The sequence below is a fragment of the Falco peregrinus genome, chromosome 8 (genome assembly GCF_023634155.1).
Source record: "Falco peregrinus isolate bFalPer1 chromosome 8, bFalPer1.pri, whole genome shotgun sequence".
In the NCBI taxonomy this organism is placed as follows: Eukaryota; Metazoa; Chordata; class Aves; order Falconiformes; family Falconidae; genus Falco; species Falco peregrinus.
In genome coordinates this window covers 13820705-13838722 of record NC_073728.1, presented here as the reverse complement: position 1 = coordinate 13838722, position 18018 = coordinate 13820705, and the positions used below count along the sequence as shown (strand labels likewise).

General features: G+C 36.5%; 1 protein-coding gene across 6 annotated transcripts in view; it reads left to right on the top strand.

Moving 5' to 3' along the window:
* The first annotated feature begins 4364 nt into the window (after positions 1 to 4364).
* Positions 4365 to 18018, top strand: part of TFPI (tissue factor pathway inhibitor) — a 35946-nt gene continuing 22292 nt past the window's right edge. Inside the window, exons 1-4 of one of the 6 annotated variants that reach the window (XM_027786219.2) lie at positions 4368 to 4567; positions 7964 to 8066; positions 10097 to 10166; positions 14194 to 14310. In XM_027786219.2, coding sequence (XP_027642020.1) covers positions 10157 to 10166; positions 14194 to 14310 — 127 coding nt within the window. In that variant the 5' untranslated portion in view covers positions 4368 to 4567; positions 7964 to 8066; positions 10097 to 10156. Of the gene's footprint in view, positions 4568 to 7963; positions 8067 to 10096; positions 10167 to 14193; positions 14311 to 18018 lie in introns of all 6 variants that reach the window. The other 5 variants (XM_055812304.1, XM_055812303.1, XM_027786220.2 and 2 more) reach the window with 5 other exon arrangements.

Sequence of the window (18018 nt, the reverse complement as noted above, 5' to 3'; positions counted from 1 at the left end):
TGTCTTTTCATCTAATTCAAGCACCAAGTAGAAGTGTAAAGTTATGATTCAGTGTATTGAAGGCAGCAGACCAGAAGGTCTTATTACCACTATGAAAATTTTTAAAGACCTAAGCAGTGGAAAAATGAAGTTATATCACTAGGGGGCAACAAAACATCACAAACATCTATGTTAAATATCAAGCAATGTCACACCCCCACTGAGAGAGGCATTTGTGTTATGACTGGAAGAACAGCTTGTGTAAGCAAATGCTTTTGTATTTTTCCAACTGTGTTATGTAGTAAATCTCACTTCAGGGATGATAGAGTTCCAAGTAATGATACATACGTTATATATGCATACACAAAACTTTTCATATAGCTTTGTGTTGCTTTATCTCTTTTCAGGTACAGTAAAACAATAACAAAATTGGGCATTTGTGTATAATTTTCATATCTGAACACCCTGTATTTAGCACTTAGGTTAAGTACGACATGTTCTGCTAAAGAATATCCACTTTATACAAATAAAGAGGCACAGTATAGGAGAATTTGAAATTCACTGTCTTTCCCTCTTTTTGGTCTTGGCATGACCTCCAACCCAGAATGATGACAGACATTCCAGAAGACAATGATACTGCCCCAGTCCTCTGAAGCTATTAGGTTAGTTATGAACCCTTGTCTTCCATTTTCCTGATGTGTTGCTGGCACTAACAATGCTCCCAGCATAAAACTAGTAGTAGCTTGCCACACTGCAGTGGAAATGTAGGCTGTGGTAGTACTATGGCTGATAAGGGAAAGAGGAGGGTGGAGTATCTGACCTGAAGTCACTGGTGTGAGTCAAGAAAGAGTTTCACCTGTGGGTTTTAAGCATTTTTCAAATCCTAAGAATTTTACCATCAGGATTGTTAGTTAGCCTTAATCTGCAGACCAGGAGCTAAGACAGCTCCAAACTAGGGGTTGTACTGGGATGGCACATTCTCTCCTGTTTTTGCTGTTGGAAAAAGTGGAGCTATTAACAGAAAGCTCCGCAGTGAGAACTACCAGTTAAGAACATGGAGCTAAAGGATTCTTCCTGTGATCAGATGGTAGCCAGTGTGCCTTTTCAAGCAGTGTCTGCTTGTAATGATGCTGACATCTTGTATAAAGCTTTCTCCATTTAGTTATTTATTTATCTATCTATCTATTTATTTATTCCCTGTTATCCTAATTTCTCAGTAGCAATTCTATGCACTGTCAGAAGGCTAAAATCCAGTATTCTTAGCTTGAAACTCTGCAGAGCCTTGTCCAAGGCGCTTTTTTTTTTTTTTTAATGACATCTCTGTTTCAGTTAACTTCAGTTGTGCTCTTACATACATCTGTTTACTGATGAGATAAGTTATAGTGAGGTATAGAGGCCATGAAAAATGGAGTGTAAGTAAATTTTATTATTTTTATTTTTACAGAAATGCAGTATAAACTGTGCTTGTGTCAAATTTATTTATGGAAGTTCTCAGTGATAAGAATGATCTGGAATGCATTCAGTGGCACTGGTCTTCTCTGCTGTACTTCAGACCTTCCAGCTGGGCCTTTTGTGTCCTTCTCTAATCTGTGATGTTCTGGGGTTGTAATCCCTGAGTAAAGCTATTTTGACTGTAGAATAAGAATCATATGAATGCTCCTTGGATTTTCTTTTGACTGTCAAACCCAAGTAATTTCAAAATAAGACAGCATAAAGCATCTTGTAAAGGGTTCTGGAATATTATGCTTGTACTGACCCTGCTGTCTGCCAGTGGAATCTTTGAGAAACAAGCAGAATTTGGTAGCTGGCCTCTGATGTATGTACTGTAAATGGTCTTTTCTCACACTGATTCAATAATGTGTACAGTTCCTACTGTTGCATAACTGGCCAGAGCTTGACTCTGTGGGTTGACCTCACAAGACATGCAAAATGGTGATCTTCCTAATGGTAATCTTTGTATTGGCAATTGATTCACATAGCACATGCTATAAATAAACATGAAGAGAGAATATAATGATAATGGCACATACTCAAAGGTTAGAAAATTCCTAAGTATGGATTCTTGGGTTCTTCAGAACAGCAACAAAGCTTAATAAAAATAACCAGTTCAGTGATCTCTTAAGGAGAAGCTAGGTTGGTGAGTTTCATGATTCGCAAGTTTTACTTTTTGAGAGGTTTCTAAAGTCCCATGGGACCTTAGAAAAGTGTTTTTCAGTGTTTTAGAGCTCACAGATTTAATTTTGCTCATCTTGAGAGCCCCTTCTAAAAAGGAACAAAAAATGTTTTTTAGAGTTGTAGGGACTTTTTCCACTGTGGATCTTTAACTATTGACAACTGTCTTAAGCTATCAGCAGGTTTCAGGGCGAGCCAGAGGTTACTGTGATGGCCTAGGCCAGGTCATAGCTGAATGGAATTCTTTGATCCCACTAAAAGTTCAAAACAGTTTTTTTCCCATCTTCAAATTCTGATTCCAGTTTTAGCTGAAGCCTTTTATGTTATAGTTATAATGCAAAGGAGTCCAGAGGCTCTCCTGACAACAAAATGGACAGTACATGGAAACTGGAGAGACAGTAACAGAATAGAAAGCAAAAATATTAATCTTAATATGAAATACTGTTTCCTTTGAATTTTTCTTTTGAATATGTGTTCTTCATGCATGTGGTGGTATATTTACTCTTATCCTGTTTCATCATTTACTAAAGCTATCTTAATCTAACCTTTAATCCAACTACGGGGTTTCATTCTCTTATATGTTCCCCAAAGTACTTTTCTTTGTATGTGATTCTCAACTTGTTTGACCATAAGAAGACAAATGTGTTTTAAAACTGTAGCATTTTCTTTTTTTTTTTTTTTCATCTGTGCCCTGTTCTTCCAGAATTACTTTATTATTTTGCACCCCAAATCTGAGTGACTTGAGTGAGATCTTGCACTTGAAGTTTTGACCAGGTAAGGCACTTGGATTCAGTATATATTTGCATGGACTGGTAAATTCAGACCTTTCAGCATCCGATATGACTAAAAATAAAGCAGCTTATCTGTAAATGACTTGTGGAGTGGAGCCAATTTGAAACCATCTCTTTTTACCCACATAGATGCATCCTAAGAAAAGCAAAATGAAGTATGTATTTTTTTTGAAATCTAGTTGGTTTTATTTCTATTGTAATAGAATCACAGACTGAGATTTCTTTAAATTTTGGTGTCATTTTAGTACTTCTGTTTTGGGCTGTCTTACTTGTGACCCTCAAAGAGATTTATGGATAGCATTGATAGATGCTAAGTCTTAATACACAGGCCCCCAAAATACGTTTATCAGAGGCTTGGTGTCACACAAATGACAGACTAACCATTTCTATTTAACTGACTTCTCCTGACCTGCACTGCTCCTTGCTTTATCTGAGCTATGAGTTGGTAATTAGTAACTGCATGGTAGAACCCCATTCTCAGCATTTAAACTGTCTCTTTACTTTGTGACTGCTTCCAGTCCATTTCAGGGCAGTTAATCCATTTGATTATTGACCCAGTTAATAGTCAGTAGACTCCACTTCACTACTGACTTTGCCCTGAAGTATTGCAAACATTCCTACAGTCAGGAACAACAGACAGGAGACCTAAGAAGCTGCCAGGAGTGCTTCAGCTTGTGTCAGAGAGAATTAATCTGTTAACTATGAGAAACTTCTAGTCTGTTTCAGCATGGTGACAAGCAGATGAATAAACTCTCCAAAGAAAGTGACTTAACCCACCTGCTTGTCTTTGCCCACAAATAATTGCAATTAGTTACAGCTACTAACCGTGTAAGTTACTGTTCTTCAGCTGTTATTTCTGTCTTTGTTGCTGTTTAATTCATTATCTGGGAAATTCTCATCCCATGTGTCCAGGACTGAGATGCTGGTTGTCTGTCTCTACATCTACAAGCTACAAGGTCTCAGTCTTACAACTAGAGTCCCCATCCCTGTCTTCAGCCATGGTACACTTAATGACACTTAACTTACTTGTAGCACATACTAGTGTGATTTGTAAATAGTTGGTATGTTCTAATAGAAGGCAGAATAGCCTTTGTAGTACAGCTCCAGATACTGTGATGAATGGAGCCTGGATCTAGAGTGAATAGCATGGCTTTATTTAAAAACAAACAGACAAAACCCAACACTAAGCCACAATGTGTATCTCTTGAGTAGGCAATGAATGTGGCATCCTCATGAACCGTATTAAAGCCTGCAAGATACAAGGAATAGAATATCATATAGACTGTGTCTCATTTTTTTAAAAAACACATTTCATTTTAGCTAGTGCTGTTTAGAAAACAGTTGCTCTAACTGCAGGGAGATCAGAAAACTAAACAGGAAGCGTCCCTGACGCTGCTTCAGATGTCTGACTTCTACCCAGAGTGAACCCATGTGCTCTACAAGAAGCAGGAACAGCTAGCCGATTAATCCACAGGCAAGAAGAGCCTGCTCTGGGAAGATCGGGTTGCAGTCCTGCCTTTGAAGCTTTACACCACACCCCTGCAACGTGAATTACTAGGGGAGGATCATATTCAGCACTGATTCAGGAATTCCTTCTTTCTTCAAGAACTGTTGCTAGGAGTTTGGTAAGTACTTTGTAACAGACTTTCAGTTTTACATGAGAGATATCTTTTTTTTCTTTGGCTGTCAGAAAGGAGTTATCTACTGCTATGTTTTCTTTAGAATGGATAGATGGAGTAGTCAGATGTTTAGATTCAAAGTCCAGCAATGAGTGCTGCAAAAAGGGAGACACTTTTTCTCTGTAAATCTGAAACAGTAGGACAGTGAATATACTTTAATGATTAGGAATAACACCTAATACAACTAATTGGTTGTCAGAATCTCAGACTAAGGTATTTAGAGCTCCAAGACAGTCCCTTGAAAAAAAGCCATCCTAAAGGTGAATATGTTAATTTTGAACAATAGCTGGAGTTTGAAAACAAGCTCTTTTTAAAAAAAAACAATTTCTCCATTACAGTAACTCCAAGGGAGGCTTGATTCAGGCAAAGTGGTCTGCCAGGCTATTTCAAATCCTGCTAAAGTATGTAACATTTGAGGCAATTAATATTTTGAGAAATACAGAACATTTTAGGAAAATCAAATTAAGCTAAGGCTACTATAAGTGAATTGTACTCACAATCTATATTGAAATTCTCAAGAAACAAAAACCCCTAGAACAATGAGGAGGGTTGTGAATGAGGCTTACAGCGCTGCCAATGTAACAAACACACCACCCCCACCCACTCTGAAACCCCAGAATATTATTGGTGTTTTGGTAATATTTTACTTGGAAGGATTGACATAAACTTCATTTTTAGTAACTATGTAATGAAAAACAGTGATACAAGCCTGTATTCTTTTAAAAAAGTTTGCTAAAAGGTAAATAACTGTTTTAGAAAACCTAAATACAACTTAAATGAGGAAAAGGAGCATAACAATGGGAAAAGCGGAGTAGGGAGAACAATAACAATTTGGATGGAGGCAGTATGTAGAAGGTCAATGTGACTCAGTACTCTATAAATTAGTCATCAAAGTACTTCATGGAAAACATGTAAAGATATAAACCTTCCTTCCTGAATGTCTTATGGACAGATGCAAAGACAGGAAGTCCAGCTGACAGTATAGATAGGAACGGCAAAGGCATGCTGTAGGAATTGCTAGGCACTTACTTGGGAAAAATTGTCAGCCTTTTCCCTTTGTAATCTTCTGCTCATTATTTAATTCTGTTAGGAGAGAGTTTGTGATTGTCTCTGAAGACAGCAAGTATCCATATCCACAGTAAATTTATTTTTTAAGGTGAATTTGAGAATTGTAATCAAGTTTACTTTGTGTGTAATGACACAGAGCAATGTTGAGGAGGTTATGATGATTAAAACACGTTCTACTGTGGCCTTTTCACCTGTCAGTGTGTCTCACATGAAAGGGTTCATTAAAAAGTAGTTATATGGGCAATAACTTGATAAATCTATTTCTTGAAATTTTTGTAACTTTTATGCTGGAGAATTTCCAGTGTGCTTCAAACTAACGTTCAGTAACCTGTGTGTTTATGCTTATGTTGTGCATTGCATAGTTTGTAATCTGTAGATTTAATGTGTTTCAGCTGTCTGGTGTAGTTATATGACCTTTAAAGTGCATTTAGCCTTTTAGTGGAGTGCCTGCATTTATTAATACTGCTAATGAAACTCATTTGTTACTCATCTATCTAATATTCTAAATGCAGAATAACTGTAAGTTGAAGTTTCATAATTATCTTGACTCAAGCCAGATAGAGCAATTAATGGCATTGAATTTATCTATCCTTAATCTCATCAGAGAGTTAATTTTGAAAGTCAAATGGTAAAAACTTCTAAATTATTGGTATCTGTTTTAGGGTTCAGTGACAAATCTAAAGGACAATCAGGGAGAGAGTACAAAAGGAAGCAGATTTTCTGTCAGAGAGGAAATGTTAAGAGATTGGGGGGAAAAGTGGTCCAAGATATAGTGAGCCTAGGACAAAACAAAGGTGTAAAAGAACAAGCTTCCTACCAGGCTTTCGGAGAATGTGTCCAGAGCCTTTAGTTAATTTGAATTCTCACCTCTGGCTAGACCAAACCCACAGTTAGAGAAGGAGAGTTACTGGATTCCAGACCTAGCTTCCAGGACTGTTTATATGTTTCTCCAATAACCTTTCCAAGTAAAGTGCATGAGCAGGAGCAGATACCAGCACTCAGATTGTCTGTTCTCCAGTACAGGGGTACCGATAGCCTTCATGCTATTCTTCTGACTTTGTGGATTTGAATTACTTTTAAGGCAGAGAACACAGATTGCTCTCTCAGGTATATCAATGGGATTAGGATTGTTTCTGGAAGCATGAATATTAAATCTCCTCTGGGAAAAAGGAGACATTGACACTGTCTTGCACATTCTTGGAAGCTGCCTAGCATCTACATTTACTTTAAAAAGGTGATTCTGGCAGTAACTCTCTTCTGCATTTTAAAATTAGGTAGCAGCTGCTTGAAATGCTTTGTAACTATTGTGGTTTTGTTGGTATGCATTCAGTATGTTCTGAGAATGTCTGCCAGAGGCAGTCAGAGCATGTGTACAGGAACAAGAAAATAAATTTTAAAGTAAAAAACTAGTAAAACAACAGTAAAGCTTAGGAGCCTCAAGAACTTATATCCCACAATTTCAGAGCAAACTGTTCAAAATCTAGTTCCAGTACTTTCTGTTGCTCTTTGTTTGGGCTACATTGCAAACAGTTATATTTTCTCTCCAAAAACTACAAGCTGATGGGAGTCTTCGTATCTAAAGCTCCTCTTCACACTGAAACCAGGGAGGACTGTCTTAAAAAAAAGGGACAAATTACCTACTTCTGTGTGTTTCTTTTAGGAAACTCTTTTTACATTGCAGTAGGGACAGAGTACCCCAATGGAAAGAATGAAACAAAACCATATGGAGAATTGTATAATTCCTTTCCTCTCATAGTTATTTCACAGCAAAATAGACTTATTTTTAGTCCTTTTAATTTTCTCTCACAACTCCTTTGTTTGGTTTCCTTAATTATTTCTGGTTGCCGTTAATACAGCTGTTCATTTTCCATCCTTAGTATTGTTTCCGTCTTCCCTGATGTGTGCTGTTCACAACTGAATATACCTCTGAAATTAGCTGGATGATTTGATTTACTGCTTAGTGAAAAACCGAAACTAAGCTTTTGAACATGCTGACCCAGGATATGATCTGGGCGCAAGATAGTTCAACCTTCCTCCAGAAAACTGAATGTTCCAAAAGAACTGGTTTTAAAACAATTATAATGAAAATAGCTATTGCAGCAAGTAAATCAGAAATACAAGTATTATATGAAGGAAATACTTAGTTGGTACAGTTTTTATGAACTTCACAGAAATTAGCATTTTCTGTAAACATTTTCCTCCTTGACTTTTTCCTCTGTATTTGTACAGTCTCTAACATAATGAGGTTCTGCACAACGATTTATGCTTTCATAGGTCAGAGAAAAGGTAGTGCAGAAAGATGAGGCTGAAGTTCTCTGTGCTCTGAGACTCATCTGATGAATGCTCTAGGTCCATGGAAGCTGGCACTGCCACCAGAGTAAGCAGCATGATCTATGGTGGGAGATGAAGGGAATACAGCCCTTTCTTTTCTATGGCTGTGTTATTTTATGTTGGTTTTAAGCAATTGCAGGGTGATAATCTGAGGCAGTCTGAATCTGGGGGTATTCCCACTGATGGCAATTACAGCATTTCTAACCGGCGTGATGATCCAAGGCTCAAACATCTATTGCAGTAAAAATGTATGTGGTGTCTCCAGCTGAAAGATAGACAGGGTGATCTAAACTTGCCTGACAAGGCAAGGCAGCTTGTATTTTGACCCTTGGTATGTGTGCAAAATGTGATCAATGTCATGATGACGTTCCAAAGGTTAACAGGTATGCTCAGAATCAGTCACGAGAGACATCAGTGTGGCAGGTAGTTCCCTCCTGTGCTTGCCTGTTGTATTTTCAGCAATTGACAGCTTCACTTTAGTGAAATCAAGTAGTTGTGTTTCTGTAGCATGTACAATGTAAAATTACACATAAATGAGTTGTTAATGAATATACAGCACTGAAATTACTCTCTCCATTAGAAAAGAAGGTTGTGGTAAGTTAGCTGACCTCTAAATACATGATTATTTATCAATAAGCACAGTTGTGATTTGAAAACATGCTCTATACTTTTCCAGTCCAAGTTGCTAGGAAAAAAACAGGCTAAAGGCTTTAGAATGCTGATGTTGGGACTGATACACTGTGTCCCTAAAACCCTAACTAATATCGCTGCTTATCTGTTTTGCTAGTAGCTTTTGTGCTCTGAGAGTAGCTATTATTAGGATGCTGAAGGCATTCCCTATTTAGGAGTAGGACTAAATGACCAATATTTTTGTTACAAAGATGTAGTTTCTTTCCAAGTAGTACAGGTTTGAGTGTGCTAGGTTTGGTGGTTTGTTTTTTAAGATTTATGAAATTATGGAAACTAGTGATTTAGTTTAGTCTAATTTAAAAATATTTTGTTAGGAGCAAAAGAGTATTTCCTTTCCCTATTAGGCTGTATATGTGGAGTGGAGATTTACCTCAGATTGTCACGTTGGATAGATGCAGTTGCCATGTTTAAATAAATAACTGGCTTATTTCCTTATTTCTGTTTGAATCGATCTTCTGTGAGGTGAAACCTGAAATTTAAATGATGTTCTCAATATGTCCTTTATGATAAGCTCATAATGTTGGATCCTGTGCCATGTGTTTTCTTTTGGGTTTTTTTTTTTCCCTGTGACTAGTAGAAGTAGCAACAAAATCATCAGTCATTCATTATAAAGGTATCACTAGTAGTTATATGATTTGATGAAGGTAAATCCAGCGTTCCTGCAAAAAGTACAGCTATTTTAAAAAATTACTCTTAATTTCAAGATGATGTTTCACTTAGACTGTTGCATCAGGTGTACTGCACTGCATGACCAGGGAGCTACAAAAATTACTTGCAGGCCACTATTGCCAAGGCATACTCTCACCATCTCTCTGCATCCCAGAATATATCCAGTTTCCAGCTCTTGCGTGATGGGTATCATGGATGTGAGGCCCTGACTGAGCTAGGTAAGAAGAACTCAATGGTGGCGGAAATTAGGATCTGGAGCTGTGTCACAAGAGAAGTTGAGTGGAGGTAGGATGGCAAAAGTACCTGATCCCAGGTGTGAGCTGACTAGGAGAAGGGAATAAATAGGTCCTGGAGCTAAGCTGGGAAAATGAAAAACAGTTTTAAAGCACAAGTGAAAGAAGTTGATAAAGGAAAGTGAAAAGGCAAGAAAAGTCTATAGTTATGTGAAAAAAGAAAGGTGTTCTTGTGATAGGCTTACTAATTTGGGGTTTTTTTTTGTGTTTCACTTTCAAAACACAGCATGGTGTTTTTTTCAATTAATGTATCAGTTGTGTTTGTAAAGCAGCATTTACAACCTTAATAAAACCAGAACCGATGCAGGAGTTAAAATCTGAAACAGTGACATCAGGTCATAAAACTTTTTAGCATTACAGCTAATGAAGACCTTTGTTTTTCTAAATTTTTACTTTACTGTCCAATTTTCACTTCACTTCCCAGTTTTCACTTGGGAATTTAAGAGACTGGAATAGTGCAGCAGCAAGCCAACATTTATGTTAAATGGTGAGAGGTAAGTAACCAACTAAAACTCTCTTTTATAACCAGAAGGGATGTTGAAGTTCTTGGAGGAATCTGATGGACTCTCTGGTCTCAGGACTGATACAGACTATTAGGGCTGCTACTGTAGGGGACAGGAAGAAGAGAAGTTGGGGGTGGGAGCGGGATTTCGATAGCTCGTGCTTTAAATCAGTGATGTTTGTGTGCTGAGGATCCACAGTGGGCCGCCTTCCTTCTTATGGAGTTACTGTGACCCTGCAAGGTTTTGCTCTGGCAGAAGCCAGTTTAAATGACAGACCAGCACTGACTCTGGGCCTTAAAAAGCTAAGGCATGTAGCATCATTCTTTGTTCAGTTTACATCAGAGCCGAGGTGATAGAAATCATACTTATTTCATTCTTCATACTGACTCTGGAGTAAATGAGAAGGCATGATACTTCAAACAGCTGTAAAATAACACATGTAATAAAATACTTTTTAAGGGAACTCACTGACTTTGCCAGCTGGGAGACAATGCTACAGGTACGTTTCAGTAAATTTGTGTCATACAAGTATCCTAGTAAGTAGTACAAGATATCATAGGGCAAATATAATGTTTCTGAAGTATAGTGAACTGAAAAAGGTCTGCTTTTATATCAGAGGTGCTGTAATCCGTCTAATTAGACCTTTTTATCTTTAATTTTAGGCTGTGTTAAACTCAGCCTCTGAGTGTGCACATCCTATCTCCTGCTGTTCATTCCTCTGTTAACTTATATCCTTTGTCTTTCTTGTGTGCATGTGTGTGCACTTCCATTTCCTGGGCTGTCAGTGTGAATGAGTCACTTGTACAGTGTCACTTGTACAAAGTCACTTTATGCCATTTTCTAAAGCTGTCTGTTTTGGCTACTACCGGAAATGCTGGCTTTTATGTTGCTTTTTCCAGTTAGCTAGTTAGAGATAAATAACATGATAAAGAAATGCTTTCTTCTAAACATTCTGGTAACTATAGAAATTGGTGTTGAAGGGACTGGTAAGTACAAAAAAACCACCAAAACCACCAAACAAAGAAGTTAAATATTTATATATATACACACACACATAAAAGATCTGGCTCCAGAGACTGGGCTGCAAACTGCATGGAGAACACACTGAGTTTTATACATGTCTATCTGTAGCAAAAAAAAAATGATCTTGAGAGGTTTCTTGTATTTCTGTGTTTAGGTGGCAGGATAGAAAAGGCCCAAGTTATAAGAGCAGGTAATAAGGATTTGTTATTGGGAACTTCTTTGATAGCTTGTGGTCTGCCTTGCCTATCTATATTCCAGCTTGAGGGAACCTAATAGCATTATTCACAAATGACAGTATTTAATTAAACCTGTAAATAAATCAGTGCCAATTATTACCCATAGACCTTTGATCTCCTTTGTCAAGTAATTCAGATGTTGTCTGTTATAGATATAAAAATGTGTTGTTCAAAAGGTAGGTAGTTTGGGAGCAGTAGAGTTCCAGTTCATAAGGAAATGTCTTAGGAAGTTATGAAATTTGCATTAATGACACTTTGACGTAAAGAAAAGCCAATATTAATGCTGGACTGATTCCTGGCTGTCCTAAATTAGGACCTTTGTGGAGTAAGGGGCTATATTTCCTCCCAGAGGTTTTCAGAATTTGACCTAAATAAATCAGACTGTTTAACATGACTTATTTAAACTCAAAATATTTCCTATCTTTCCCATGACAGAGTCTCCTTCACAAACATACACAATTTGATCTCTTACTGAGCCAAACATCATAGATGAAGTATCTTGAATTGTGCTTTCAATATAAATACAGTAAAAATAAACAGAATATATTAAAAAAAAAAGAAATAAAATCAATGTCAGAAGAGGCTTACAGCTTTAAGTTTTTGTTACTGAGCAGCTGAACATTGAATTGGAAAACTTGGACTTTTCTAGAGGGTTTCATTTTTTTAATTGAAAAAACAGTGCAAATTTCACTTTGATCGTAGATTTCACTCTTCCTTTAGGAATTATAAGAAATAAACTACAGAAGGATTTAAGCATTTCAGTACTAAAACCTTCACCCCCTTCATCCCACCTCCACCCATACCTGACACAATGTTCTAGGAATGTGTGACCTTAGGGAAAGGTTAGCAAGAAGATAAAGGAGATAGTGTTTGGTCAGTAGAATTTGCAGTAAGGCAGATAGGCAGTTATACAGCCTAAATTTTTCCTCTTAGGAAATTGCCCAAGCATCAAGAAGCCCTACTTTTGACAAGGTACTCTTTTGAGGGAAATGTAGGCGTTCAGTGGAAGAACAGAAATACTGTAGATTTTTGTTCTCTGTACAAATGCACTAATTTATCCTCATAATGTCACAGTGGCAATTACATATGGTAGCTCATGATATACAAAATTCTATTTTCATACGAAAAAGAGAAACTTACTGAAGTTTTCCATTTCCGGCTGATTGTTCCCTATATTTTTATTCTACTTGGGAACAAGGTTTTGGAACTATTTGATGACTGAGTAAAAATGGATTACTACATTTTGCAGTCTAAATCTATACTCTGTAGATTCCTGGAAGATGGAATTGAGGCCTCAGCTTGGGGTCATCCAAAAGCAAATTTAAGTAGAGTTTTCCTGAACTAGTAAAAGTTTTGCTGTCATGTTTGGAAAAACTCGAATATGGAAAAGAAGAACCCAGGAGCAAACTTGGAATTAATCCATGAGCATCTGAGGTTGTGGATAATTTGCAAGTTCCTTTATGAAGGGTCACAACTATACCAATGATTACAAATTAAAACTTCTAAGGAAAACAATGCATATTTCCCCTTTTTGAGACATCTTTGCTTGCTATTGTTTTCTGATGTACCATAGTAATGATTTATTCTAACTTCATTGACAGAGAAAAGTTTAATCTGTTAAAGATGACTTCTATTAATGTCACCTGCTACTTCAGCATCATGTCTTTAGCCTTTCTGCTATAAAGCTGTATCCTAAGCACAGTGACATGTCATCTACTCCCATAGCCTGTCCTGCCCTCACTGTTTTAGGTGATGCAGACATACTATCTTCACAGGCATGTTAACAAAACCACTAAAGACAAAACAGTGTCTGAAGGCTAGGAACATCCTAGTCCTTAGATCTTTAATTTCCATTAAATTAATATTAATTAACTTAGCCAAAGCTTAGTATTGTACTTTAAGAAAAGAGGGTATCTATTGGGAATCTATCTGTTGGTAGCTAAAGGAGATACTGAGCCTGTTGTCTAATTAAAACGCTTACGGAACTTGTAGTTAGTTGGAAAATATGTATTTCTAAAAAAGTTAAAACTTTTCTAGAGGTAATCTCATATGTGCATGCATAACCTCATCTTTGGCAACTTGAATGTGCCGGCTGCCATGGAATAAAAGTTTTCTTTGTGGAATGACTATGGTTGTACTGGTTCTATGCGAAAAATAATAGCTCTGCACTTCAGTGAGGTATTTAATATTAAAGGGATCTACAAGATACAAAATATTTCTTAAAGCATCGAAGCCCATGCTGCAAAAAATCCAGACTCCGGTGAAATGCAACTTACACAGAAGTCTGGGAACTTGGTAACTATAAATTGATGAAATATTTGTTAAAAATAGAAGCCTATGCTTGTGGAAATGAATCTAGGATCTGCAGACAGAGTGAAACTTATTTGGAAGGATTGGACATGCCAGCCAATTATACAATGTGTCAAACTGATCAGGACATTAAGAGTATGAAGTGTTAGATTTTAATCATTTATGTGTTCTGGGAGGTGATTTCGATTGTGGCTTGAAAGTAAAGCAATGCCTCTGATCTGTACTGAAGATGGGATAGGAGACTTGAAATCAGCTGAGCATAACTATAAATCCTGTCTTGTTTTTCGTTGTGCTAACAATATAATTATATTAACATAGCTCACATTATTTCCAAAGCTTCCAGTTTGTATAGCTACCTACATGTGACCATGAGCTACCCTGCTAATGACTTTTGAAGAGCATTCAAAGAATATGATTAAAGTGTATATTGTCATTTATATGTTATACAGGAAAGATGAAAGGAAGAAAGAAGGGATGTTCCTTACCTTTAACCTTTATCTTGCTCTTCGTCTGTATCACTGGGCATGCAACTCCTGACTTAGATGATGGCGAAGAGGATGTTCTGGGTAAGAGGTTACAAAACGACACAAAACTATCTCAAACAACAAAAACTGCTATGTTAAAATGCACTGTAGATGCAATTCCATAGTTGAGATTTTTCTGGGAAACTTCTGAAACTGGAACTAAGCTACAAGGTTACTAAGCACTGGTTCCTAACTAACAGGGCAGTGCTTAGAATTTTGCCTTCTCTAATGGCTTTTGTTTCCCATGATTTTTGGACCTTATAATCCTAACCAAACATTATGTTAGATATCAAGATTATTCCCTTAAAGCTCTTTACGACCTGTGGAAAAGTTCAATGTTTGCAAAAAGAACATGCAGCTGGTAAACTCAGGTTTTATCTCCCCATGCAAATGGAGCAGAAACATGATTAATAACATTGTAGACTCATGTTAACTCTCCTGTGCACAGCTCAAGTCACATTTAATTTACAAAGTTTGGTCTAATGATGATGCAACTACTACCCTAGTTGTTTTTCTGGGCCTTGAAGAAGCTCTTTGTATAGCCCTAAGTGACTTGAGAGTGCTGGATAAGTAAAAGCTCATCAGTTAGAGATTTTTGTTAATAAAAATAATGTCAGAAGTGTGACTGTTAGAACTGGGGAGGTTCTCGGATTCTTACCATTGTAAGATCATTGCTTACTTTAACTTCATTGAAATTAAGTGAGGTGGATCAAACTTCTATACTGGATATTGTTGTGAAAGATCTTTTAATTTCCTCCCAGAAAATTCTGAGGCAACAGATGAGGGAAAAGTACACTTTTTGTGCTGTACTAAAATATTATTCTCTCCTCTGAGACAATTATTTAAAATTGTGATGTCTGTCTTAAGCTACAGAGAACTACGCAGTGGATACTTTTCCCATTTGAAAAGTCTGATTTTGAAGCCTAGCTGGGAATGCAGCTAAGAGAAAACTTTTAGTGATATTGGCACTCTACTTGATCTGTCTATGTCTTGTCTGATTTTTCATCCAGATTATTTCTTTATATCAGACTTTTGCATCACTGTTCCTTGAGACAAAAATATTAATTGTGCATAATCATGGCTATACTACAAATGAAACTAGTGCTCTAGGACTGTCACAATTAGTCACTACAATTTAAGATGCACACTGTTCCACATTAAGTGTATGCTGAACATAGTTATGTAGTCGAGACTGCTTCATACAGAATAAATTTGTTTCTCTTTAATATTTCAATGAAATTACATATTTCATTTATGTACTTCTCTCTGAAGTATATAAATGCCCTTCTTGTTTGAGGGCAAAGTCATGTTTATCTTCACTCTGCCCTGCAACTATTAGTTTTATAAAAATCCTTAGTCTGCTTGAAGTTCATGAAGACCAAATTGTCTTGCTTGTTAAAATAACACTTCACCACCAGAACAAGGAATCTACTGGATTCATATTTTTCCTCTATTTACTTTGTTTGTAAAAGACAATAAGAAGATAATCCTAAGGAAATTAATCGGCATTATTTTATCTCTGGTTATTTTATAACCAGTTATTTAAGATTGTGCAACCAGTAACTGATTTAGGATGAGGAACAGTTCTGAACTTTTGGGCTTGTATGCCAAAGTAAAAAACAACCAAAAGTGATGCTTAGAAATTAAACTAGGACTCTGTTTTTGTGACAACTGAAGACTTGCTTGGAGTGTTTACAAAAAAATTATTGTTGCAGTACTGTTTTTCTATAAAACGATTAGGTAGTTGGTAATTAAAATCATATTTGTGGTTTCTTAAGAGTGAAATTCTGATCTCTGTTGAATTACAGTGAATAACAGTAGAAATTCTGTAGGCTGTGATTTCACTAATAGCATTTATTTTCTGAGTTAGATGGTTATAAAATATTGACATACTTCAACTTAGAATTCAATTAGTTTCACATATTAAAGGATAAAATAGGTTGTATGCATCCATTATTTATAATATCATACTTTTTGATCACATTGGGTACAAACGCTTTGTGAATTTGAGGGTTTTTTTGTCTATTAGTATTTAAATTACAGCAATAATTAAGGTTGCAAGTCAAGTCCAGTGGAATAAAAAAGGATTCTCAATTTGTTCTCTTCTGGCAAAACCTGTAATTCTTTCCACCAATAAGTAAGGTTAATAACAAAAATAAAAGATGTAAAATCACTAGTTTGTATATTGTTCAATAATACCATATGTGGTTGGGAGAACTTTAGTTGATGTTCCAAAGCCTGAAGAAAATGACTCACAAGTTCAATATGCTTCTTACTTGACTGTGAAAATTTATCAAGAATAAATGTGACTGCTTAAAGAAAGGGTAGGAAACACATGGGTAGGAAAAGCACTGAACAGCGTGTGGGTGGGAAGCTGTCAAACTGACAAAGACGGAGAGAGAAGAAACAGCTATTCATTAGTGACAAGGTGCTTAGTATTGATATCACTTATCAAAGAGAGACACTTACAAGAAAGCCTGCAAAAATGACAGCATATCTTTATAATTGAGGATAACCACAGAAACTCTTATAAGGTTGAGAATCCATAACCTAAGCTAACAAAACCAGAAAGTATTTTATACAAAAAGTCAGAAATATTACAGTTTTACTTCTTCCCATTTAATTTATATAGTTCTGTTCTGAAAAGCAGCTCTACAATAATACTGTTGTCTTTCATATTTAGTGTGCTGTAGCTATAATACAGAAACTAGTTCACTTTCTAATTAAAAGGATGTATTTTTAACAACCAGCCCTGCAGATTATTCCTAAAAGTCTGAAAGTCATATTATGCTTACAGCCTGGGGAAAAAAGTATTGGTTTTACTTGTATTAGCGTAAGAGGATTAGACACATTATTCACCACTTCTGGTTTTGTAATATTAGACTGCTTACTGGTAAAGCGGTAACAGTGCTGTGCACTGATCATGTAAGGTCCAAGTGCTCAGGGCTACAGCATGACTAACTGGAGGTTATTAGAAGTCTCAATGAAATTTCTGCGTTAGTTAATAGTAGCTCTTCATGTGTTAAATACAGTGTCTTGAGTTGCGGAAGTTGCCATGTAAATGACAGCAAATGTGAGAATGTCTGTGCTGTGTAGAAACAGTCTTGGCTAGTATCCTGTTTCTGACAGCTGCCAAAAGTAGGAAAACAGAAGGAATGGAGGAAGAAAGTAGTGACATAAAATATCTGCACTAAACTCATGCTCATTGTGAGCCATTTCATCAGCATTACTTTGGACTTACCACAGACTATGGAGTGGAAAGATTGTTAAGACAGAGCAGCGGACAATTAGCGCCTTCTGTTATGAAAACATATGTAGCTGATGTAATGGAGTCATTGTATTAAAAAGTTGAAGAGCGTGAGGAGAGGGAGGAGAGGAGGTTTTGTTTTGCTTTATTTTGGTTTTAGTATGGTGAGTAATAACTTTTGTGTGACAGGGAGCATCAGCTCTAACCATTACTTGATGTATTTCTGTCAAAACAAACTCAGTGTTATTGGTCTAGGGTAGTACAGTCCTGTAATTCTGTAGACTAAATTTCTTTGGACCAGATGCCTAAATTCAATGAGTAATAAATATCCAACTTGGTCAGGTCCAATGTGGAAGATTAAACTCATTTGCTTTTTAAAATGACAAATGCAACATGCTATACATAAGAAGGAGAACTGATGCATTTATAAATATGAGGTAGAAAATAACTGTTGAAGCACCAGTATAACAGGGTTATAGTTACTAGGAAGTAAAAGCAAGTTG